Source organism: Cololabis saira, chromosome 18, assembly GCF_033807715.1.
Source record: "Cololabis saira isolate AMF1-May2022 chromosome 18, fColSai1.1, whole genome shotgun sequence".
Classification (NCBI taxonomy): domain Eukaryota; kingdom Metazoa; phylum Chordata; class Actinopteri; order Beloniformes; family Belonidae; genus Cololabis; species Cololabis saira.
The window spans coordinates 41479246-41505401 of NC_084604.1; the positions used below are offsets into that span (position 1 = coordinate 41479246).

General features: G+C 44.8%; 2 protein-coding genes across 3 annotated transcripts in view; both read left to right on the forward strand.

The window, feature by feature from the left end:
* Nucleotides 1-18646, forward strand: part of LOC133418489 (NACHT, LRR and PYD domains-containing protein 1-like) — a 34942-nt gene extending 16296 nt beyond the window's left edge. Inside the window, exons 5-11 of one of the 2 annotated variants that reach the window (XM_061707203.1) lie at nucleotides 437-535; nucleotides 663-724; nucleotides 1564-3361; nucleotides 5622-5795; nucleotides 7923-8096; nucleotides 11071-11244; nucleotides 18104-18646. In XM_061707203.1, coding sequence (XP_061563187.1) covers nucleotides 437-535; nucleotides 663-724; nucleotides 1564-3361; nucleotides 5622-5795; nucleotides 7923-8096; nucleotides 11071-11244; nucleotides 18104-18137 — 2515 coding nt within the window. In that variant the 3' untranslated portion in view covers nucleotides 18138-18646. The remainder of the gene's footprint in view (nucleotides 1-436; nucleotides 536-662; nucleotides 725-1563; nucleotides 3362-5621; nucleotides 5796-7922; nucleotides 8097-11070; nucleotides 11245-18103) is intronic. The other variant, XM_061707204.1, reaches the window with a different exon arrangement.
* A 3375-nt stretch (nucleotides 18647-22021) lies between these two features.
* Nucleotides 22022-25810, forward strand: LOC133464846 (bifunctional protein GlmU-like). Its single transcript, XM_061747033.1, has 5 exons — nucleotides 22022-22048; nucleotides 22091-22171; nucleotides 22714-22866; nucleotides 23720-23941; nucleotides 25428-25810. The coding sequence occupies exons 1-5, from the start codon at nucleotides 22022-22024 to the stop codon at nucleotides 25665-25667; spliced, it is 723 nt and encodes a 240-aa protein (XP_061603017.1). The 3' UTR covers nucleotides 25668-25810.
* The last annotated feature ends 346 nt before the right edge of the window (nucleotides 25811-26156 follow it).

Below are 26156 nucleotides of genomic sequence, written 5' to 3' on the forward strand. Positions count from 1 at the left end.
GCCACGGTGACGTAAAACTTTAGGGTGGCTTAAGTCGAAGGCCTGAAATCGGACCTGGTAGCCTGGTCAAAGCCTGACTGCCATGAGTCCATAATCACACATGACTTCATAATCCCATAGGCGGTAGCCCAACAACAATAAAGTAGAAAGATGGATTTTCTGACCCATTGTTCAGGTCAGTCATCGTGGATATTATATGTGAGATGTTTATGAGAGAAGGATGGAACAAAAAATTAAATTGTGATTACTTGACCAATCAGAAGAAAATGTGTCTATTTCAGGCTGTTTTTGGTGTGATGTGTCTCTTATGGGGTTACTGGTTAAGTTCCCGGTTCCTGGTTCCTGCCTTGTTCCTACAATGTGTTTTGTACAGAAGGAGTCAGTTGTTGATCATTGACTGATGAGATGTGAAGATCAGGATGCTTGTGTTTTTCAGAAGAGGAGTGAATTCTGCAGCTTCCAGGTGTCAGTCTGCGAAGAGTGACGTCTCCAAAGATCTACCTGAAAACTTCAACAATGAACCTGCTCCGATGAAGTAAGAAAAGCATTTCCTCTGGAAGAAAAAAAAAACAAAACAAATACCATGAGAACTTGTTTGTGTTTGATTTTGCTCGTAAACCTGGAAACATCCAATAAACCCTGTGTGGACGCTTGTTCTGCAGACGGAGCTCAGACCAGTCGACTTCACCGGAATATCTGGGATCCAAAGCAAGCTCTCCACAAGGTGAGACCGTCCATCCGTCTGAAGAGTCGGCGTGTCGATGCATCAGAGGTTTTTAAAACCTCTTATACATCGATGTACCCCCGTTTTTTTGTGTCTAGTTGTTCAAACATGGACGGTTGTGGTAGCCTATATGTTTTTATGTAAGGGTCTTGCTGTGGGGTTTCTATAGGTTGCTATATATGCATCATGTCAGGAGATGGAGCTGTTGGCAGGTGCCTATGGTCTTTTATGGCCAGGTTGAAAAGGCTCACTTCCTCTTCCTGCCAGCAGTGTTAGAGTATTGCGGCCATCTTGAATGTCCACATGTTTTCTGTACTGTTTGTTACTGCAAGTTTTTTTAGATAAAGCATCAAAATATGACGACTGAGTTTTGGTCCTTTTTCATGTGAAGTTACCACAACCGTCATCATCCTTTGTGGTTCCGGACGTACGCCGGTTTATGGCGTCCTCAGCTCTGAGGCTGGGCAGCTTGTGGACGTCTGCGTCTCTCCAGTTACTCATCTTTCAAATATAAATCCTACATGTGACGTCCTGCTGCTGCTGTTAAGCTCATCAGCTGTTTCCTTGTTTTATGGAATAATAATGGAACTGCAGGTCTGGATCTGGACCCTAGTGGTCTGTAGAGGACCTGCAGGTCTGGATCTGGACCCTAGTGGTCTGTAGAGGACCTGCAGGTCTGGATCTGGACCCTAGTGGTCTGTAGAGGACCTGCAGGTCTGGATCTGGACCCTAGTGGTCTGTAGAGGACCTGCAGGTCTGGATCTGGACCCTAGTGGTCTGTAGAGGACCTGCAGGTCTGGATCTGGACCTCCCTCTCAACTCTTCATTGTGTTTTTCAGCAGATGCTGGTCTGCAGCAGGTCCTAGATGAACATAAGACCAGTCTGAGGAGCAGATGTGAACATGTGACTGAAGGAACTGATGAACCAGGAAGTAGAACCCTCCTCAACAGGATCTACACGGAGCTCTTCATCACAGAGGGACTGAGTGAAGAGGTTGATACCCAACATGAGGTGAGGCAGCTGGAGACAGCTTCCAGGAGGAAGAGCCTCCATGACGATCCAATCAGGTGCCAGGACATCTTTAAAGCCTTACCTGGCCAATGTGGAGCCATCAGAGTGGTTCTGACCAACGGCGTCGCTGGCGCTGGGAAAACCTTCTCGGTTCAGAAGTTCTCTCTGGACTGGGCCGAGGGCTCGGAGAACCAAGACGTCACCGTGGTGATTCTGCTCTCGTTCAGGGAGCTGCACCTGATCGGAGATGAGCAGCTCAGTCTTCTCAGGCTGATCCGGGTTTTCCATCCATCGTTCCAGAAGCTCACAGCAGAGCAGCTGGCTGCCGGGAAACCGTTGTTCATCTTTGACGGCCTGGATGAAAGCAGACGTTCCCTGGACTTCTACAACGGTCCGGTGGTGTCTGACGTCACACAGAGCTCATCGGTCAACGTGCTGCTGACCAACCTCATCCAGGGGAACCTGCTTCCCTCAGCTCTCATCTGGATCACTTCCAGACCTGCAGCAGCCAATCAGATCCCTCACAAACACGTGGACAGGCTGACAGAAGTACGAGGCTTCACCGACGGCCAGAAGGAGGAATACTTCAGGAGGAGGTTCAGGGATGAAGAGCGGTCCAGCAGCATCGTCTCCCACATGAAGACATCCAGAACCCTCCACATCATGTGTCAACTCCCGGTCTTCTGCTGGATCACTGCTACAGTTCTGGACCACATGTTGACCACAGAGCAGAGAGGAGAGCTGCCCAAGACCCTGACTGACATGTTCTCCCACTTCCTGCTGGTCCAGACCAAGAGGAAGAGGAGCAAGTACCAGGAGGGACATGAGACGAGTCCACAGGAGCTGACGGAGGCTGACAGGGACCTTCTCCTGAAGCTGGGGAGGCTGGCGTTTGAACATCTGGAGAAAGGAAACATCATGTTCTACCAAGAAGACCTGGAGCAGTGTGGTCTTGATGTCCCAGAGGCCTCGGTGTACTCAGGAGTTTGTACCCAGATCTTCAGGAGAGAGTGTGAGGTCTTCCAGAAACCCGTCTACTGCTTTGTTCATCTGAGCATCCAGGAGTTCCTGGCTGCAGTCTACGTGCTCCACTGTTACTCCACCTGGAACACAGATGTGCTGGAGAACTTCCTGGGAGGAAACTACAAATACTATTCTCTGGTTGACTTCCTGGGGAGAGTCATGGAGATATCCCTGGAGAGTGAAAATGGCCACCTGGACCTGTTTGTCCGTTTCCTTCATGGTCTTTGTGTGGAGTCCAACCAGAGACTGTTAGGAGTTCTGCTGAATCAGACGGAGAACCGTCCAGAAACCATCCAGAGAGTCATCAACAACCTGAAGAAGATGAACACTGACAGAATCTCTCCTGACAGAAGCATCAACATGTTCCAGTGTCTGGTGGAGATGAACGACCTCTCAGTTCATCAGCAGATCCAAGAGTTCCTGAAGTCAGAGAACAGATCAGAGCAGGAACTCTCTGAGATCCAGTGTTCAGCTCTGGCCTACATGCTGCTGATGTCGGAGGAGGTTCTGGATGAGTTGGACCTGGACAAGTACAAGACAACACCACCATGGGGGGGTGGACAGAGACTGATTCCAGCTGTGAGGAACTGCAGAAAGGCTCGGTGAGTCCAGATGGATCAATAACAACATCAGTTAGTGTAAATTAGCAGTTTAGTTCTTTAAATTTTGTTTTGATCTTCAAATGAAATCTTTTGAAATCCGATGATTTTGTTTTATTCATGGCATTTTTGAGCAGAAATGGCCAAGAACAAAAAAAATGTCAAGGTGTATCAGTGTCGAAGGGGTGAAACTATGAAACTATGGAACCGCCTGGATGAGGAACTAAAAAAAAGTAGCTCAATTTACAAATTAAAAAAAAATTATAAATCTAAAATAATAGATAAATATAGAACACTAATATAAATGATCTTCGTATTAAACTGTCTAAATTATGCAACTTTCCTCCTGCAGCTGTCCTCAATCGTGAGTGACCATGTGGAGTGTGACCAGAGTAGATGGATGGAAGACTCAGAAGTAATGCTAAAATGTTCAAGAGTGATTTTATTTTTTCCCAAAAAACACTTAAAGTAAAGCAACATGTGCCCACGGCTGCACACTGGTCTCTCTCCTTTCCCGGCAGCAGACAGCAGCCGGTTAAGTAGGCCCTTCCATCAGGCTGTACCACTCCAAGGTGACTCCACTCGCTTCCTTGGAATCAACTGAGCAATCAATAGTTCGCCTTCAACTACAGTCACTATCAAACACACAATAGCTCTGGCTATGGTAACCGATACCTTTTCAACCATGCCAAAAATAATCAAAATCAATAAGAAAACAAATCCCAAAATGTACCTCCCCCCGTACATGGTTCCACCCAGTATAAATACAGGAAGTGTTTGCACGTTTCCCTCCTTTTGACACTGGAACCTGGTGGGTATGGTAAGTAACATAATCAACCTCATGATAAATGACAAAACTGAACAAATAAACTACTTTAAACTTAACAATACTTGTCTATTATTTTAAGTGCAATAATTGAGAACACAAACAAACCCATGGTACTATGTGCCTGCATGGCATGAAAGAATGATAAACCTATAACCAAAACAAACAAGCATGGTTGAATTTGGATGGACTAAGATAGTAGACTGAAATGGTGACACATGGTGTGCTCTCACCCACTTTGTCACAGACCACATTTATTTTCTTCTCTTCTTTGTCCATTTTCTTTGTTTTGTTCGTTCGTTTCGTTTTCTTCTTAGTATCTTTTTTTTCTGTAGTTCTGCCTTTTGTTGAAAAGGAGAGGCAAAATAAGCCATGAGGCTTCAGCCTATACCTTTTTTGGTAAAAAAAAAAAAATAAGGAAATGTGCGTGTGCGTGTGCGTGCGTGTGTGTGCAAACGTCTTAAATTGTAAATGACCAAAACAAACTAAACTTTTTTTTTCTGGGTCACCTCAAATCACGTCAACCAGAGGTTCATGTTTCAAACACTTGATCTAGTTGATGTTTCTGCTGCTCAGAGATGAATCTATGTAACGGAGAAAGATGAAACATCAGAACCACTGGGGGGTTTTGTGGACATGTGTACTTGGTAAGTGTTAGGGTTAGGGTTAGTGATCTCCTGCACCGTCCTGTAACTCCGGTGGGGGGTTACTTTCCTCACACTTTAAGAGGAGAGCAGTTGGACTTGTTATTGGTTCCTGAAGACTTTTCTCCCTCATCCAAGAGGCGTCGACACGGATATGAAGTCTTGAAATCCCATGATCCTCCATAAACTGCTGGTCGTACCAGACCCAGACTCTAGATGGAAAAGCTCTGAATGTGACGAGTGCAGCTTCATTGATTATGAATGAAAGTTTGTCTGAGACAGAAGGGGACAGGTGTTTGTGTTGTTGCTGTAGAGGAGAGCAGCATGAAGACGTTTACAGCTTCATACGAGAACTGACGTCTGGATATCAGAGCAGAACAGCACAATTCAGTCTCCTTAATCAATCTCTGATCAATGCTGAAGTCTCTGTGAGAGCAAAGTCTACTTTAACAGACCTGAACACAAAATAGAAAAAAAACTCATCCAGGAGTCAGAAAAACACTAAATACAGCTTAAAAGCTTGAATATCTTTTATCTGGATACTTGATAAAAGTTCAGCTCCACACTGGTTCACTTTCACTCAAGATGTTCAGAGTGAAAAATATCCAAGAATAAATGGGTTTATGTCCTAAATCCGATGTTTTCAGATGACTCTGACAGACGTAGACGTGAACGAAGCCGGTTCCCTCCTTCATCTGCAGATCCAGACAAAGTCTGCAGATGTTAACAGATGTTCAGTCTGGCTTTAACTCAGACTTTATTACAACTGACATCATGTTTTCTCTCATCACAGATTTGTTGATTGTGGACTCTCAGAGACTCACTATGAAGTTGTCGCGTCCGCTCTGAAGTCCAACCCCTCCCATCTGACACAACTGGACCTGAGTGGGAACTACCTGCAGGATTCAGGAGTGAAGGTTCTGTCTGGTGGACTGGAGAGTCCAAACTGTAGACTGGAGACTCTGAGGTCAGTCCACTGGAGATGTTTCCACATTTATACACTTATCATCCTCCAAACGTGACAAAACTACTTTAATTCAAAACATATTCATGAAATATTTAATATCTGATATGAAGAAATGTTTTTTTTTAGGAAGGTTCTGTGTCTATAAAAGTCTGAAGATTGTTATATAATAATATTTTAGATTTAAACAGGATAAAAACGAGTTTAGATGTAAACAGGAGAGAAATCAGTTTAGTAGAAAAGAAAGAAAAACCTTGAAAAAGTTTAAGGACACTACGACAGGAACTGGGACAGAGCGGGATTCAAACCGCCAACCTTCCGATCATTGGACGACCCGCTCTACCACCTGAGCTACTGCCGCCCTGAATACTAGAGGACGGTGGTGCTCGGGTTGGGTCTGGTTACAGGTGGAAACCACGCAGGTGCAAGTTTCATCAACCAGTACTAACAATAATATCCTAATTAAAATAAATGAGACCCATAGACAATTTAACATTTTGCCAAAATGTAAGTAAACGCCTTATTTATTAACTTACATAATCATTTGTTAAATGAAATCAATGCAGCCTATTTGTTTTTTTAAATGAACCCTCAGATTTAACAGCAATTATTCCCTTTTTTGTTTAATTTAATTCCTTTTCATCTTTTACGGAAACGACTAAATATTTTTTTTTTACTCTATTCACAACGAATCCCTTTCAGATAAAATCAAGACATTCCCTCCCATGTAGCTCTTACTCAAACACTGCACTGGCGACGTACGCGACTCAGTACGCTGAAATGTTCCGTCCCGATCCTGGTTAGGATGTGGTGGTCGGGACGGCAGCTCCGCCGCTCTCAGGCCCCTCCTGTCTCGCTCTGGTCGGGTTACAAAAATGACGGCGACGCCGTTGCAAGGCAACCCTTTGTCTTGGTTGGAGATAAAGTTGATGTAAAATTGCAGACCTCCGAGCACTCCTTCTCCTCTGCTCCTCCACATAACACAGCAGTTGTGAATGCAAATGCAAACAGATGAAAAGTGTTTGCACAAACGTAAAACCAGCACTACTTTAACAGCATCCATCATGATCACAGCGGCCAAACAAACCGTAAACACATGACGCTGGTGACGTTTCTGTCTCATAATGTGACGTTCTGAAGCCTAAATGTCCGTTTCTCTCCGTTTACAAGCAAATCTCCACTTTGGCCGGAGTTTTCAGGAATTATGGTTTTTGGAGACTTTGAACTTCGTTTTGGTGTAAACGAACGGCTAAAACTCATGAAAACAGCAGCGTTGTTGCTGCGTGTAAACGAGGCCTCAGACCTGGGCAGGTTGGACTGACGGCTACAGGTGGAGCGTCAAAGTGATCGTCCTGACAGGAAGTGTCTTAGATCCTCCCGTGGGGGTTTAATTCAGAAATGTCCTTTAATCAAGCAGATCATTAGTTGTTCAAGCAAAGACTTTTCAAGTGCAATCGATACAGAACCTGATGTTTAGTTTCACACACACTTCAGAATCTGGTGAATTAGTCTGATAAATATACAGAATTCAATCATTCTTATCTTTAACTAAAAGTAAGATATTAACTGATAAACTCAGTTTTAACAGAATTATTAGGCGTTTGCAATTAATTCAAATTATAAATGACACATTACTAAAAGTAAAGTATTTTAATATCTTCTGCTCTCAGAAAACATCATTTTAACTCTTTATAACATACAAGGATCATTATGATAAAAAGCTCAGGAATCCTGCATAAATGATATAAAACTGGACACATGATATAAAGTCCAGCAGTTCTCAACAGATCCATTCTGGTGTTAATAATTGTTGCTAGATCAGCTTCTGATCTCTAAACTGCTGCTTTGAACAATATTTGAACATCAACACTAATCAAAAGGATTGGTGTGTATGTTGGTGTTTTCATCTTAATCTAGTGTCAGACTTGGACCAGAAAAGCTCAGGATGTTCAGTAAAGGTGAACATGTCAGAGGAACAACCAGGAAGCGACATCATGGATGTAACAAAACTGTAAAACCTGTTTTATAAAGTCCAGATACGGTGGTGACCCACATGGACCTGATGACAAAGTTGATATTTGAAGAAACTCTTCTCTGATGAGACTGGAACATGTTTTATTTTTTGTTCAGGATGGTGGACTGCATTTTGTCAGAGATCAGCTGTTCTTCTCTGGTCTCAGCTCTGAAGTCCAACCCCTCCCATCTGAAACATCTGGACCTGAGTGAGAACAACCTGCAGGATTCAGGAGTGAAACATCTGAGTGGATTTCTGGAGAGTCCAGACTGCAGACTGGAGACTCTGGGGTCAGACATGTTTTAGTTGTGTGTTCAGATGAATCTGATGTGAAAGTTGTGTTGACACTAACCTGCAGACATCAGGCTGATCTTCTACTGATCCACACTGACCATCTGACTGCTCTCAGTTCTTCTTCTCTGATTAAGTTTCATCTTAAACTTCCTCTTCTGATTCATTACATAAAACTAAACATGTGAATGTGTCAGACAGGAACAAATGAAGAACCAGAGATGTGTCTGAACCTGGAATAAAACATCTGAACAAACATGAATTAAGTGGCAAATTAGAAAAATGCACTTGATCCAACATTTAAATATTGTAGGAAATACCAGAAATGTGATATTTATCATTTGTATTCTATTCAGAAAAATGTCAATTATATCTTGATCTTAAGTTCTTTTAATAAACCAACTGAATATAAAGTTCCCAGATTGATCCAGGATTAAATATTGTATTCCAGATTTCATCTCCAGCTGCTTTTCTCTGCTGCTTTTTCAAATGTTTTCCAGGGTTGGATTAGTTTCATGGTTGATCATCTTGATGTAGTTTTTCTGGGACAGTTGGGAGGTTTGTTGCATGAAAGTAGAAAGATGAAGTCCAGGATGTGTGAGAAAGGCTTGACATCTCCTCCTGAGTTCATCCTGGATGATTCCGCTGCAGGAAGACGATCCAGGATGAGGAGGTGCAGCTATGTGAAGCCAGGTTGAACTAATCCTGGTACGTGCACGTTGACGTCTGTCTTAAGCCGACCGTGAGGTCGGTCCCAGATGTCCTGGTTCACAAATGGAGGACAAGTGTTGCTGATGTTTCACCGAGTGAACAACAACTTCTAATGGAAACGTACGAGGAGCTTAAACAGCTGATACGTTCAGAAATGTCCTCCAGACGCTGTTAATAAACTCAGAGAGTCTGACAGACAACAGTGGACAGACTGAATGTGTAGTCGTCCAACATATGAGCTGTAGAGCTCATTTACTGAATAACTTCTTACTGTGGCTGAAACCAGTCAAACCAACGTTGGCCTCCTTTGACTAATGTTGAATTTCATTTGACAAATACAAGTTTACCAGATATAAAACTCTGAACATGGAAAACATCTCTTTCTAGGTTTTTAATATAATGTCTTAATAAGTCTGTTAAGATCATTTCATCCAGGTGACAGCAAGACATAAGGTGCAACAAATAATGTCTTTTTATGGTTTTCAGAGCGTAAAAATAAATATAAATACATGTGTGTTGAAGTTAGAAAAAGTGAAATAGAAATAAAGCTGCCATCAACTTTCTAATTCACTTCTATGTAGAGCCTGTAAGATGATGAAGATGATGCTGAATTGTAATTAATCTGTAATTGATGATGAAGAAAATGAGGAGACAAACACACAGAAATTATGGATTATGGAAGTGTTGATTAAATGAATGATTGATCAGAGTGACAGCTGACTGATCAGACGGAGCAGCAGGATGAAGAAGTCCTGCTTGTTATTCTGGTCCAGACCAGGTTAGCTGCAGACCAGAAATCTTCATGGTAACGAGTCCAGCCCTGCTTCTGTGCAAACACTAAGGCTACGTTCACACTGCAGTTCCCAAGTGACCCAAATCCGATTTTTTGCTCATATGTGACTCAGATCTGATTTGTTTATGACAGTGTGAACAGCACAAGTCACATGGAATCTGATCTTTTCAAATCAGATTCAGGTCGCTTCCATATGTGGTTCTAAATCGGATACAGGTCTGATGTTTTGCAATGCGACCTCAGTGTGAACAGCCAGGTCGGAATTAATGCGACTTTGACGTCACACGCAGCACCCCGAGCCACGGGGGAGAGACACGGGAGACGGCGGGGGAGAGACACGGGAGACGGCGGGGGTCCCTCCGGGCCGCCTCCTCCTCCCCCCCCACCGCTCACCTCTTTTTCGCCTACGACCTCAGATCAGATGAGACAACCTGCTGAATTTAAGCATTACTAGATAAAGAAGCTAAGGATTCAAATCAGCGAAGCGGTCGTGGTCGCATAACCTGCCCGTTTTACAGCGAGCTGGACCGTGTAGGTGATAAACCCAGCTGAACGCCGGAGCAGAGCTGACACTCCGGGGAGCGGAGCTAGAGCCCTGCTATAGCGGGACTGTTTTCTTCATCCCGCTCCCGCTGCATTTCTGACCATTACCGCCCGCACCTGCAACGTGTGTGTTCCACTCCCGCCCGCGCCCGCAGTGTTTACATCCACTCCCGCAAAACTCTGAGAATTCATGCCCGCATAATGATAGAGATGCAAGAGAAACGTCCTTGACAAATCTATCTGATTTAATGTTAACATGATAATTGTGGAGCTTGATGGATAATTGGCAGTTCATGCACCTGTTGGATGCAAATCCATCATTGTCATCATCACACGCCTCTGCGCATGCGGGTCAGTTCAGGGCCGCGATGCGTTCACACTCGAGTCGGATATAGGACACATTTTAAAAGATAATGTGAACAGCCACACAAAAAAATCGGAATTGGGAAAAAATCGGAATTGAGCATTAAGGCCTGCAGTGTGAACGTAGCCTTAGATTCTAACGTTGGGACTGACTGAGATATTCAAACACAACATGTTACAAAAACAAGTTGTCATCTTGTTGAACACTTGAAACTAGTATTACTATATGAAATATTATACATCAGTTCTTCATGTTTTTGTGTCTCTGACATTCAAACAAATGCTTAATTTTCTCTTCATTCAAATTAATGAGGTGACATTTGTCCCAGAATTCCTCCTGACATGTTTGTTTGTGTGGAAACTTGAATCATTTGGCTGCACAACATGCGTTTGTATGGATGGATCCACTGGTGGAGCTGCAGAGTTGAAGAGCTGAAGTCACTACGTCTTTATTGGAGCAGCAGCATGATGTCATGAATATTGAGGATTTTTTCACTGGTTCTGTTGGACTGTTGGAACCTGCACCCTGGTGGTTCAGCTCAAATCTTTCATTCTTTATTCAGGTTGGAGAAATGCAGTCTGTCAGGAATCAGCTGTTCTTCTCTGGTCTCAGCTCTGAAGTCCAACCCCTCCCATCTGAAACTTCTGGACCTGAGCTGGAACGGCCTGCAGGCTGCAGATATGAAGCAGCTTTCTGATCTGGTGGACAGTCCAGACTACAAGCTGCAGACTCTCAGGTCAGTGGAGGTTGGACTCGGTTCTGCTGCTTCCAGCAGTTTTCTACTAAAACCAGTTGGTATCAAAGATCAGTGTTTCCAGTAAAGCTGCAGCTTCTCAGCAGCTGCTTTCCTCATGAAGCTGTGAGAGGAGGATGAAGACAGGCTGCAGGATTGGACAGAAACACAGAGACAACAGTCGGCCAATCAGATGGTCCAGATGTTTGTTGTAGACCAGTGTTGTGCTGGTGTTCACGTGTCCAGAAATAAAGGTGTATTCCAGCTGACGGCCTTCCAGGATGTTCAGACACACAGCTGCTCCACTGCAGCTCTGAACTCTGAAGTCCTGGATGTGCTGATGGAGGGATCTCTGCAAACACTCCTTTATCTGCTCTCTTCTTTCTTCTTCCTCTACAGCTGATGGAGGGATCTCTGCAAACATTCATTTATCTGCTCTCTTCCTTCTTCTTCCCTCTACAGCTGATGGAGGGATCTCTGCAAACACTCCTTTATCTGCTCTCTTCTTTCTTCTTCCCTCTACAGCTGATGGAGGGATCTCTGCAAACACTCCTTTATCTGCTCTCTTCTTTCTTCTTCCTCTACAGCTGATGGAGGGATCTCTGCAAACACTCCTTTATCTGCTATATTATTTCTTCTTCCTCTACAGCTGATGGAGGGATCTCTGCAAAAACTCCTTTATTTGATCTCTTCTTTCTTTTTCCCTCTACAGCTGATGGAGGGATCTCTGCAAACACTCCTTTATCTGCTCTCTTCTTTCTTCTTCCCTCTGATGGAGGGATCTCTGCAAACACTCCTTTATCTGCTCTCTTCTTTCTTCTTCCCTCTATAGCGGATGGAGGGATCTCTGCAAACACTCCTTTATCTGCTCTCTTCTTTCTTCTTCCCTCTACAGCTGATGGAGGGATCTCTGCAAACACTCCTTTATCTGCTCCCTTCTTTCTTCCCTCTACAGCAGATGGAGGGATCTCTGCAAACACTCCTTTATCTGCTCTCTTCTTTCTTCTTGATCTACAGCTGATGGAGGGATCTCTGCAAACACTCCTTTATCTGCTCTCTTCTTTCTTCTTCCCTCTGATGGAGGGATTTCTGCAAACACTCCTTTATCTCCTCTCTTCTTTCTTCTTCCCTTTACAGCTGAAGGAGGGATCTCTGCAAACACTCCTTTATCTGCTCTCTTCTTTCTTCTTCCCTCTGATGAAGGGATCTCTGCAAACACTCCTTTATCTGATCTCTTCTTTCTTTTTCCCTCTACAGCTGATGGAGGGATCTCTGCAAACACTCCTTTATCTGCTCTCTTCTTTCTTCGTCCCTCTGATGGAGGGATCTCTGCTAACACTCCTTTATCTGCTCTCTTCTTTCTTCTTCCCTTTACAGCTGAATGAGGGATCTCTGCAAACACTCCTTTATCTGCTCTCTTCTTTCTTTTTCCCTCTACAGCTGATGGAGGGATCTCTGCAAACACTCCTTTATCTGCTCTCTTCTTTCTTCTTCCCTCTGATGGAGGGATCTCTGCAAACACTCCTTTATCTGCTTTCTTCTTTCTTCTTCCCTCTACAGCTGATGAAGGGATCTCTGCTAACACTCCTTTATCTGCTCTCTTCTTTCTTCTTCCTCTTCAGCTGATGGAGGGATCTCTGCAAACATTCCTTTATCTGCTTTCTTCGTTCTTCTTCCCTCTACAGCTGATGGAGGGATCTCTGCAAACACTCCTTTATCTGCTCTCTTCTTTCTTCTTCCTCTACAGCTGATGGAGGGATCTCTGCAAACACTCCTTTATCTGCTCTCTTCTTTCTTCTTCCTCTACAGCTGATGGATGGAACTCTGCAAACACTCTCTTATCTGATCTCTTCTTTCTTCGTCCCTCTGATGGAGGGATCTCTGCTAACACTCCCTTATCTGCTCTCTTCTTTCTTCTTCCTCTACAGCTGATGGAGGGATCTCTGCAAACACTCCTTTATCTGCTCTCTTCTTTCTTCTTCCCTCTGATGGAGGGATCTCTGCAAACACTCCTTTATCTGCTCTCTTCTTTCTTCTTCCCTCTATAGCAGATGGAGGGATCTCTGCAAACACTCCTTTATCTCATTTATTCTTTCTTCTTCCCTCTACAGCTGATGGAGGGATCTCTGCAAACACTCCTTTATCTGCTCTCTTCTTTCTTCTTCCTCTACAGCTGATGGAGGGATCTCTGCAAACATTCCTTTATCTGCTCTCTTCTTTCTTCTTCCCTCTACAGCTGATGGAGGGATCTCTGCTAACACTCCCTTATCTTCTCTCTTCTTTCTTCTTCCTCTACAGCTGATGGAGGGATCTCTGCAAACACTCCTTTATCTGCTCTCTTCTTTCTTCTTCCTCTACAGCTGATGGAGGGATCTCTGCAAACACTCCTTTATCTGCTATATTCTTTCTTCTTCCTCTACAGCTGATGGAGGGATCTCTGCAAAAACTCCTTTATCTGATCTCTTCTTTCTTTTTCCCTCTACAGCTGATGGAGGGATCTCTGCAAACACTCCTTTATCTGCTCTCTTCTTTCTTCTTCCCTCTGATGGAGGGATCTCTGCAAACACTCCTTTATCTGCTCTCTTCTTTCTTCTTCCCTCTATAGCGGATGGAGGGATCTCTGCAAACACTCCTTTATCTGCTCTCTTCTTTCTTCTTCCCTCTACAGCTGATGGAGGGATCTCTGCAAACACTCCTTTATCTGCTCCCTTCTTTCTTCCCTCTACAGCAGATGGAGGGATCTCTGCAAACACTCCTTTATCTGCTCTCTTCTTTCTTCTTGATCTACAGCTGATGGAGGGATCTCTGCAAACACTCCTTTATCTCCTCTCTTCTTTCTTCTTCCCTTTACAGCTGAAGGAGGGATCTCTGCAAACACTCCTTTATCTGCTCTCTTCTTTCTTCTTCCCTCTGATGAAGGGATCTCTGCAAACACTCCTTTATCTGATCTCTTCTTTCTTTTTCCCTCTACAGCTGATGGAGGGATCTCTGCAAACACTCCTTTATCTGCTCTCTTCTTTCTTCTTCCTCTACAGCTGATGGAGGGATCTCTGCAAACACTCCTTTATCTGCTCTCTTCTTTCTTCTTCCTCTACAGATGATGGATGGAACTCTGCAAACACTCCCTTATCTGCTCTCTTCTTTCTTCTTCCTCTACAGCTGATGGAGGGATCTCTGCAAACACTCCTTTATCTGATCTCTTCTTTCTTCGTCCCTCTGATGGAGGGATCTCTGCTAACACTCCCTTATCTGCTCTCTTCTTTCTTCTTCCTCTACAGCTGATGGAGGGATCTCTGCAAACACTCCTTTATCTGCTCTCTTCTTTCTTCTTCCCTCTGATGGAGGGATCTCTGCAAACACTCCTTTATCTGCTCTCTTCTTTCTTCTTCCCTCTATAGCAGATGGAGGGATCTCTGCAAACACTCCTTTATCTCATTTATTCTTTCTTCTTCCCTCTACAGCTGATGGAGGGATCTCTGCAAACACTCCTTTATCTGCTCTCTTCTTTCTTCTTCCTCTACAGCTGATGGAGGGATCTCTGCAAACATTCCTTTATCTGCTCTCTTCTTTCTTCTTCCCTCTACAGCTGATGGAGGGATCTCTGCTAACACTCCCTTATCTTCTCTCTTCTTTCTTCTTCCTCTACAGCTGATGGAGGGATCTCTGCAAACACTCCTTTATCTGCTCTCTTCTTTCTTCTTCCCTCTGATGGAGGGATCTCTGCAAACACTCCTTTATCTGCTCTCTTCTTTCTTCTTCCCTCTACAGCTGATGGAGGGAACTCTGCAAACACTCCTCTATTTGCTCTCTTCTTTCTTCTTCCCTCTACATCTGAAGGAGGGATCTCTGCAAACACTCCTTTATCTGCTCTCTTCTTTCTTCTTCCTCTACAGCTGATGGAGGGATCTCTGCAAACATTCCTTTATCTGCTCTCTTCTTTCTTCTTCCCTCTACAGCTGATGGAGGGAACTCTGCAAACACTCCTTTATCTCCTCTCTCCTTTCGTCTTCCCTCTACAGCTGATGGAGGGATCTCTGCAAACACTCCTTTATCTGCTCTCTTCTTTCTTCTTCCCTCTACAGCTGATGGAGGGATCTCTGCAAACACTCCTTTATCTGCTCTCTTCTTTCTTCTTCCCTCTACAGCTGATGGAGTGATCTCTGCAAACACTCCTTTATCTGCTTTCTTCTTCCTCTACAGCTGATGAAGGGATCTCTGCTAACACTCCTTTATCTGCTCTCTTCTTTCTTCTTCCTCTTCAGCTGATGGAGGGATCTCTGCAAACATTCCTTTATCTGCTTTCTTCGTTCTTCTTCCCTCTACAGCTGATGGAGGGATCTCTGCAAACACTCCTTAATCTGCTCTCTTCTTTCTTCTTCCTCTACAGCTAATGGAGGGATATCTGCAAACACTCCTCTATCTGCTCTCTTCTTTCTTCTTCCTCTACAGCTGATGGAGGGATCTCTGCAAACACTCCTTTATCTGCTCTCTTCTTTCTTCTTCCTCTACAGCTGATGGAGGGATCTCTGCAAACACTCATTTATCTGCTCTCTTCTTTCTTCTTCCTCAACAGCTGATGGAGGGATCTCCGCAAACACTCCTTTATCTGCTCTCTTCTTTCTTCTCCCCTCTACAGCTGATGGAGGGATCTCTGCAAACACTCCTTTATCTGCTCTCTTCTTTCTTCTCCCCTCTACAGCTGATGGAGGGATCACTGCAAACACTCATTCATCTGCTCTCTTCTTTCTTCTCCCCTCTACAGCTGATGGAGGGATCTCTGCAAACACTCCTTTATCTGCTCTCTTCTTTCTTCTCCCCTCTACAGCTGATGGAGGGATCACTGCAAACACTCATTTATCTGCTCTCTTCTTTCTTCTTCCTCTACAGCTGATGGAGGGATCTCTGCAAACACTCCTTTATCTGCTCTCTTCTTTCTTCTTCCCTCTGATGGAGGGATCACTGCAAACACTCATTTATCTGCTCTCTTCTTTCTTCTTCCTCTACAGCTGATGGAGGGATCTCTGCAAACATTCCTTTATCTGCTTTCTTCGTTCTTCTTCCCTCTACAGCTGATGGAGGGATCTCTGCAAACACTCCTTAATCTGCTCTCTTCTTTCTTCTTCCTCTACAGCTAATGGAGGGATATCTGCAAACACTCCTCTATCTGCTCTCTTCTTTCTTCTTCCTCTACAGCTGATGGAGGGATCTCTGCAAACACTCCTTTATCTGCTCTCTTCTTTCTTCTTCCTCTACAGCTGATGGATGGATCTCTGCAAACACTCCTTCATCTTCACTCTTCTTTCTTCTTCCCTCTAGAGCGGATGGAGGGATCTCTGCAAACACTCCTTTATCTGCTCTTTTCTTTCTTCTTCCCTCTGATGGAGGGATCTCTGCAAACACTCCTTTATCTGCTCTCTTCTTTCTTCTTCCTCAACAGCTGATGGAGGGATCTCCGCAAACACTCCTTTATCTGCTCTCTTCTTTCTTCTCCCCTCTACAGCTGATGGAGGGATCTCTGCAAACACTCCTTTATCTGCTCTCTTCTTTCTTCTTCCCTCTACAGCTGATGGAGGGATCACTGCAAACACTCCTTTATCTGCTCTCTTCTTTCTTCTTCCTCTACAGCTGATGGAGGGATCTCTGCAAACACTCCTTTATCTGATCTCTTCTTTCTTCTTCCCTCTACAGCTGATGGAGGGATCTCTGCAAACACTCCTTTATCTGCTCTCTTCTTTCTTCTTCCCTCTGATGGAGGGATCTCTTCTAACACTCCTTTATCTGCTCTCTTCTTTCCTCTTCCCTCTACAGCTGATGGAGGGATCTCTGCAAACACTCCTTTATCTGCTCTCTTCTTTCTTCTTCCTCTACAGCTGATGGATGGATCTCTGCAAACACTCCTTCATCTTCACTCTTCTTTCTTCTTCCCTCTAGAGCTGATGGAGGGATCTCTGCAAACACTCCTTTATCTGCTCTTTTCTTTCTTCTTCCCTCTGATGGAGGGATCTCTGCAAACACTCCTTTATCTGCTCTCTTCTTTCTTCTTCCTCAACAGCTGATGGAGGGATCTCCGCAAACACTCCTTTATCTGCTCTCTTCTTTCTTCTCCCCTCTACAGCTGATGGAGGGATCTCTGCAAACACTCCTTTATCTGCTCTCTTCTTTCTTCTTCCCTCTACAGCTGATGGAGGGATCACTGCAAACACTACTTTATCTGCTCTCTTCTTTCTTCTTCCTCTACAGCTGATGGAGGGATCTCTGCAAACACTCCTTTATCTGATCTCTTCTTTCTTCTTCCCTCTACAGCTGATGGAGGGATCTCTGCAAACACTCCTTTATCTGCTCTCTTCTTTCTTCTTCCCTCTGATGGAGGGATCTCTTCTAACACTCCTTTATCTGCTCTCTTCTTTCCTCTTCCCTCTACAGCTGATGGAGGGATCTCTGCAAACACTCCTTTATCTGCTCTCTTCTTTCTTCTTCCCTCTACAGCTGATGGAGGGATATCTGCAAACACTTATTTATCTGCTCTCTTCTTTCTTCTTCCTCTACAGCTAATGGAGGGATCTGTGTAAACACTCCTTTATCTGCTCTCTTCTTTCTTCTTCCTCTACAGCTGATGGAGGGATCTCTGTAAACACTCCTTTATCTGCTCTCTTCTTTCTTATTCCTCTACAGCTGATGGGGGGGATCTCTGCTAACACTCCTTTATCTGCTCTCTTCTTTCTTCTTCCCTCTACAGCTGATGGAGGGATCTCTGCTAACACTCCTTTATCTGCTCTCTTCTTTCTTCTTCCCTCTACAGCTGAGGGATGGATCTCTGCAAACACTCCTTTATCTGCTCTCTCCTTTCTTCTTCCCTCTACAGGTGGAGAGATGATGAGAGTGTCCAGGACGGATGAGTCGTGTCCTGATCGTCCTCAGAGTTGAAGCAGAACCAGTTTGTGTGGACAGACTCTGACTGGACCGTGATGATAAAGATGTACATAGTTTCTGAATTCCATAGTTTTACGAACTTCTCATATGTTCATTTATTTCATGTTAAGTCAAAAAGTCTTGTTATTATATTATTGTTTTAAAAAACAGTATATCAAATTGTAGCCTTTAATTTGAGCTTAAGTTTTGTTCGACATTGTTCTTCAAGCACTTTGTCTAAAGTCTGGATGAGTTCTAGTTTTGAGGTTTCTACTACCAATGTACTGATGGATAAATGTCTGCACTGCCGCAGCGGAGCTGCTCAGCACAGCAGCCGTCTCCCCCACTGAGTCACTTGACTCCCCCGGTGTTTTCTTTTTAATTAAATGTTTCCGTTTCATTCCAAGTTTTCCTTTTGTTTTTGTTGTTGTCGTGTTTTCAGCTTCATCAGGTTTTTAAAGTTCCTCTCCACGTCACTGATGAAGAGAGAAAGTGAAGAGATCCATGGAAATAGCAGCGTTTGTTCATGAAACATGAAACACAAATGAACTGGACTTCAATGAATGGCAGGAGGGTCCCCCCTTATGAGCCTGGTCCTGGTCCAGGTTTCTTCCCTTCTAAAGGGGAGTTTTTCTTGCCACTGTTTGGTTTAAGGTTTTTCTCCCACTATGGGAGTTTTTACCTGCCATTGTTTTTTTTTTGTTTTTTTTTTTGTGGGGGGGGTTGGGGGTGGGTGGTGGTTAGTGGGGGGTGGGGGGGTGACATCCACTGCCAATCCAGGAAGCAGGAACACACGGAGGCACATGTCAAGCACTGGAAATCTGCAACAAAAACCACAAACAAAACACAAAACCGACAAAACCAATATGGAGCCAACCGAAACACAAGCAGCAATCAACCCACATCACAGTCTGAGCTAAGCTACTGCTAACTAACTCCAAAAACTACAGAGCGAGCATGCAGTGGAACAAGCCAGTATGTGTGTCTGTGTGTGTGTGTGTGTGTGTGTGTGTGTGTGTGTGTGTGTGTGTGTGTGTGTGTGTGTGTGTGTGTGTGTGTGTGTGTGTGTGTGCGTGTGTGTATATGATCATGCGTGTGTGTGTGTGTGTGTGTGTGTGTACATGTTTTTGTGGCTATGGGGGGGGGCAACCCGCGAGACCAGGGGCCGACCAGGAAGAACCCGGAACACAGGCCACCAGCAACCCCACAGAGGGGAGAAGTAGGAGGGAGGCAACCCACCGCCAGCGAGGAGGAGGCAGGACCAGCAGAAAAGACGCCTACGCTCCCCCACCGGCCATCCGGTTGACGGGGGCCGACCCTCCGAGCCGGGCCAGGGCCCCACCGTACCTCCACGGGCGCCCCCGGCGTTTATTGGCTATGAAGTAATACTGGAAATTAGGTAACTCTAAACCTCCACATTCTTTGGATTTTTGCAATGTCTTTAAACTAATACGTGGTGTTTTATTTTTCCACAGAAATTTTGATACATATGAGTCCAATGATTTAAACCAGGAAAGAGGGAGTTTGGATGGTATCATTGAGAAAAAATTATTTACTTTTGGTAAAACCATCATTTTAATGGTGGCAATTCTTCCCATGAGTGAAATGACGGCTCCCTGTTACCGTTTCCTCACCTGGATCCTCTGTGCCTAGCCATGTCTGCACCGTGTGTGTCTGTGTGTATAACCTAGGTCAATTGTAGTGTGCTTGTGTCTGCGGGGAGGGGGGAGGGGGGCAGGGCATTAATAAGTTTTATGTTTATTTGTTTTATGTTAAGCACTTTGTGTTGCATTATTTGTATGAGAAGTGCTATATAAATACATTTTGATTTGATTTGAAATGGGGAGAGAGCTCCATCTGGAAAGATCATCCTCTATTTTCTTTAAAAGCTGAACATAATTTAATTTTATTAACTCTGATAGCCTAGGGGAGATGTTTATACCTAAATATCTAATGTTCCCTGATTGTAATTGGTTATATTCCTAAAATTGCAGTTAACACACAAAACAGTGGATACAATAACCAATGAGACGGCTGGAAAGTTGACGCACGTTGTACCCCCGAAATAAACCCAGAGAGCGTGTTAAATTCTTTGGAAAAATTACATTATCTCATGCTGTGCAACTTCTGAAATATTAAAAAACCTTCTACAAATGGGCTTGTTGGTCTTTGCTTATGTGCAAATGTAACACCTGTAATGATCAGTGTTGTGCATGAACGAGTTCATGAAAAAACTGCTTTACTGAATGAACCTCAGCAGCTGAAATACTTTACTTACTATGCCTGTTGTTTCTATTGGCAAACGAATTTGAAACCTTGGGCCTTTTATATCTTTAATTTATTTGATGAATGGTCTCTATCTAGGTCATGGTCTCTGCAGGGTCTCATACGTAGAGTTCTTTATGATTGTTCAGATGTCACTGAGGTAAGTTTGCAAAGTCTCCCAAACCAAGTAGAGACCTCTTTTTGTCACTGACTGTCAGACACACCACGTAAAGAAATACACATTTGGTCAAGAAGAAGGGGAGGATCTGGCCAGAATAACGTGATCCTTCCACGCGCTACGTCCGGCCGGAGAAACCCCACCCTGCCTGGTGAAACGAAGCTGCTCACTCCTCAGGTTAAGGAGGAGACCTGAGCTCAGTGCAGGAACTCCCGGGGTTGGTAGAGGGAGCAATGCCCAGGGGCCTGGGAGTGCGTAGCATTCATACTAAAAGTGCACGTACACCCAAAAGCCGAAAATGGCGGGCGCAAAAAAAAATCCGGATCTATAAAACCGCGTGCACGCACACTTGCACGTAATGTTCTCTTTATAAATCCCAGTCCAGCTGGAAGGTTGCGCAGGTGAATCCACCTCATATCCCTCCCTCTACACGCCCACTTCATACCATAAATGGTATTTTTTTGCATATGAATGAGCTGCTGAGCATGTGCAGCGGCTTCCTGCAGCCTGTTTGGCGTCAGGATGAATGAACGTGTCGAGCCACCGTGACACTGACTTTCACTGAGATCTGAGATCTAGATGTTGTGGATGAGCTGGACAAAGCTGATTTATGGTCCCGCGTCACATCAACGCAGAGCCTACGGCGTAGGGTACGCGGCGACGCGGCAATTGTTATATAGTCCAACTTTCCTTATTTTAATCAGAACACTTTCTTTTTTCTTCTTCGGCGTGGAGTAGTGGGCTCGGGGCGGCAGCCACACGGCCTCCCCACGTAAAAGGGGGATAAGGCAAACTGGACTTGAGTGATGAGGTGTAAAGGAGAACACGCAGAGTGTGGAATGCCACAAAAAAAGGGCTTTTTATTTTATGCAAAAAAGCACAAAGACATACAAAGGGAGGGCAAAAAGCAGAATTCAAAAATGGCACAGTGAGCAAAGCCTCAGAGCAAGCTACCTCCACTCAGCACCGAAAAGGGCTGAATGCGGCTTCTTTAAGTACTGTACAGCCTGCCAAAATTAATTGGAGCAAACCATTACTTGAGGGGAACACCAACAACATAACATTCCCCAATTGCTGTACAACCTCACCCAAAATATGATATAATCATCAATAATAATTATACTTTAAACACTTATTTATATAATGCCCTCACATCAAATACAATTTAATATAATTATGAGTACAAACAAACATACAAAAATAACCAACCACCCCTGGGCAACCATGGGGTATGCCCACCCAGGCCCTGGCTCGATAAAGCCCGGCCCTGCAGCGGCGCACGCTTCCACTGCAGAGCAGGGGGAGACTGTGGTGTAGGTGAATGTGTGTATGAGAGTGAATGTTTGAGAGTCCGTGTGCTATACTAGCGTTGTCAACTGTGGATGGATGAAAATGAGACGGGCAGTGGGCACCTCACTACCCGCCAGGATGAATGTGTGGAGAGAACTGCTTCAGGTGAGTTGTAGGTGTGGTGAAAGTGAAGCCTGACGGCGTCAGCGACGGCATCATGGCGTCAGCGACGGCGTCAGCGACGGCGTCAGCGACGGCGTCAGCAACGGCGTCGGCGTCAGTGACGGCGTCAGCGACGGCGTCAGCGACGGCGTCAGCGACGGCGTCAGCGACGGCATCAGCGTCAGTGACGGCGTCAGTGACGGCGACTTATTTCTAGTTAAAATGTCTCATTTTTTGTCAAAAAACAGGACTCATCACAAGAAAAATCTGCCAGTGGAACAAGATTTATCTTCTTATTACAAGCAAAAAAGTCTTGTTCTACTGTCAGATTTTCTACTTATTTTAAGTTAAAATCTACTTGAAACAGGTGAAAATTTTTGTTTTTCCAGTGCTGAGTCTTGTTTTAAGTCGAATGAGATTTTTTTTTTTTTACTAAAAATGAGACATTTTAACTAGAAATGAGACAAATATTCTTGTTAATATTTTGAGGTTTTGCAGTGCTGAGTTAGGAGTAATTGCTGGTTCTAATTAGTTCACACACACACACACACACACACACACACACACACACACACACACACACACACACACACACACACACACACACACACACACACACCTCTCTGGGGATTCTGGGTAATCAGGGATCTGGAGTCACGTGGTTCCAGTCCAGAGGTCGGTGTGGGATGAGTCTCTCTACTGAGCATGCTCAGTTCCTCCAGAGGTTGTGTGGGAGGAGTCTGTCTACTGAGCATGCTCAGTTCCGCCCCGCTGATGGGAGTGAAGTCCAATCCTTCAGGAGCTGCTGGTTCTGCAGAATGGTGAGTTCCCAGAACTTTAGCTCCAGAACTTTAGCTCCAGAACTTTAGCTCCAGAACTTTAGCTCCAGAACTTTAGCTCCAGAACTTTAGCTCCAGAACTTTAGCTCCAGAACTTTAGCTCCAGAACTTTCCCCCCACTTCCTCACCTGCGTTGAATGTTTCAGATCTTTCTAACTGCTGAACTTTGAACTCTTTATAAATGATTTATAACCAGCAGCAGCAGCTCTGTCTCTAAGACCCGTTTCCACGGAGCAAAAACGCTGGTGTTTTCATGCGTTTTGTTCGTTCGTTTACACGAAAACGAAGCTCAAAGTCTCCAAAAACCATCATTTCTGAAAACTCCGGAACTCCAAAGTGTAGATTTTCAAAACCTCCGTCTTCTCGTTTGCTTGTAAACGGAGAGAAACGGACATTTAGGCTTCAGAACGTCACATTATACGACAGAAACGTCACCAGCGTCATGAGTGACACCTGTGGTTACAATTAGTTTGTAATCGTCAATATTTTCTTGTATTTTACCTGTTTTATATTCTAAAGTCACACTTAAAAGTAACTCCACTTCTCTGTCACTCCAAACCAAAGACTCTGGTTCATCTTGGAAGTAACTGGAAGTTACTCGTGTTATTTGTTGATGTTTTTTTCCAGGATTCTGATTGGCTAGCATGACTTTATCTTCTCGTTACACTGCCCCCTGTAGGTTTGGCTGCTCATAGCACCTTAACAGATATTTATGCAGGTTCCTGGAAATGATGGGATTTTTATAAACGTAGAGGGGAAATATCCGTTTTTGTAAATACCAGCTCTGTGGAAACGTGGCCTAAGTCGGCTGCTGATGTCTTGTCCTCTCCTGCAGGACTCGTCCCCCCTGCAGGACCCGTCCCCCCAGAGTTCTGGAGGACCGTCCCCCCTGCAGGTCCACGTGGTCCGGCTCGGTCCGGGTCAGGAGCTGCTCGGGTCCCTGCAGGCCTTCGTGGAGGAGAGACGTCTGAGGGCCCCGTTCATCCTCACCTGCGTGGGCAGTGTTACCGCGGCAACGCTGAGGCTGGCCAACGCCACGGCGACCAACACCAACGAGGTAGGAGGGGGGGGGTCTTGAGATGTCTTCAGGGCTCCCTGTCCACAGACAGGTCTATAGGGGGACAGAGAGGCCTAGTCCAGGGCCCTCAGAGGGGCCAGGTCAACAATCTAGTCCAATATCATAAACAACACCCCTGGAAACTCAAAGCTACTCTGCCAGGAACATAAGGCACTATCAGGTCTTGTAAATAATGCGGAGCTAAGCCGTTTTGGGCTTTATATGCAAGTAATAAAATTTTAAATTGGATTCTGAATTTTACGGGTAACCAATGGAGCGACGCTAACACTGGAGAGACGTGGTCTCTCCTGCTAATTCCTGTCAGTACTCGTGCTGCTGCATTCTGGATCAGCTGGAGCCTATTCAGCAAATTACTTGGACATCCTGCTAACAACACATTACAGTAATCCAGTCTAGAAGATACAAACGCATGAACTAGTTTTTCTGCATCACTCTGTGAGAGGATCTTTGTGATGTTACGGAGATGGAGAAAGGCTATTTTACGAACCTGATTAACATATGGTTACGACAAATCCTGATCGAAAACAACACCAAGGTTTCTCACAGTTGCACTGGAAGTCATCGCAACACCATCTAATCCCTTCCTAAGATACTCTGGACCAAGAATGATAACCTCTGTTTTATCTGAATTTAGAAGCAAGAAATTTCTGGACATCCAGTCCTTGATGTCCCTAAGACATGCCTGAAGTTTTACTAACGATTCTGTTTCATCCGGCTTCATAGACAAATAGAGCTGCGTATCATCAGCATAACAATGAAAGTGTATGCCGTGATTCTGGATTATAGATCAGGTCTCCCCAGGTCTGCCCAGGTCTGCCCTATCCCCCTCCTCAGATTTTTCTACTTATTTTAAGTGAAAATCTACTTGAAACAGGTGAAAATTGTGATGAGTCTTGTTTTAAGTACAATGAGATTTTTTTTTGACTAAAAATTAGACATTTTAACTAGAAATAAGACAAATATTCTTGTTAGGATTTTGAGTTTTTGCAGTGTAGAGAGTTGTGGGTGGTGTCATCGGAATCGGTTTTGAGTGCTTGACCATAATTGGTGCAAATTAGCCCCGCCCCTTCTTCTGATTGGTTGTCCCTATTTTCTGCCATAACTTTTGAATGGTTTGACATAAAGAGTCATGTTGGTGTCATCGGACCCTGTCTTGAGTCCTTCACCTTTATTGGTGTAAATTGCACCGCGATGGCCGGTTCGTGGCTGCTGCTTCCACCTGCCCGTTCATCGCTGCTGCTTCCACCTGCCCGTTCATCGCTGCTGCTTCCACCTGCTCATTCATCGCTGCTGCTTCCAGCTGCCCGTTCATCGCTGCTGCTTCCACCTGCCCATTCATGGCTGCTGCTTCCACCTGCCCGTTCATCGCTGCTGCTTCCACCTGCCCGTTCATGGCTGCTGCTTCCACCTGCCCGTTCATCGCTGCTGCAGCTTTAATTGTAACTGTTTTTTCTTGGTTTTCCAGGTCCTGCACCTCAGCGGCCGGTTCGAGATCGTGTCCCTGGTGGGGACCCTCAACGCCCCCGCCCACCTGCACATCAGCCTGGCGGACGGCCTGGGCCGGACCGTGGGGGGCCACGTCCTGGGGGGGCTGCAGGTCTTCACCACGGCCGAGGTGGTGCTGGGGGAGGCGGGGGGGCTGGTGCTGGACCGGGACCTGGACCCACGGACCGGGTTCCCCGAGCTGGTGGTCCGGCCGAGGTAGACCCGGGTCCAGGGGGGGCCCTGGAACCTGGACCCGGGTCCTGGAACCGGGACCTGGACCCCCGGACCGGGTTCCCCGAGCTGCTGGTCCGGCCACGCTAGAACCGGGTTCTTCATATTATTAAAATACTGAGTTTTACACAATCTGCTTCTGCTTCTCTATCATGTAGTCGTGTTTGTACATGTATGTATGTGTATATGTCTGTGTGTATATGATATGATATGATAGACTTTATTAATAGACTCAGGGTCCATTTAAAAAAGACAGTCATGCCAGTGTTTCCACATTGCTGGTTGATTCTCACAGCACTCAGTCCAGGATTGGTCAACAGCATTAAAACAGAGTTTTGTGTGTCATTCAGTCGACAAATGAATCTATACGTCAATTTTCTCAACAGAGCATGAAAAGTGTTTATACGCATTTGACAGAATAACTCACTCGCATTATAATACGTAGGCAATCATTATAATAAAGGAATAATAAAGGAAT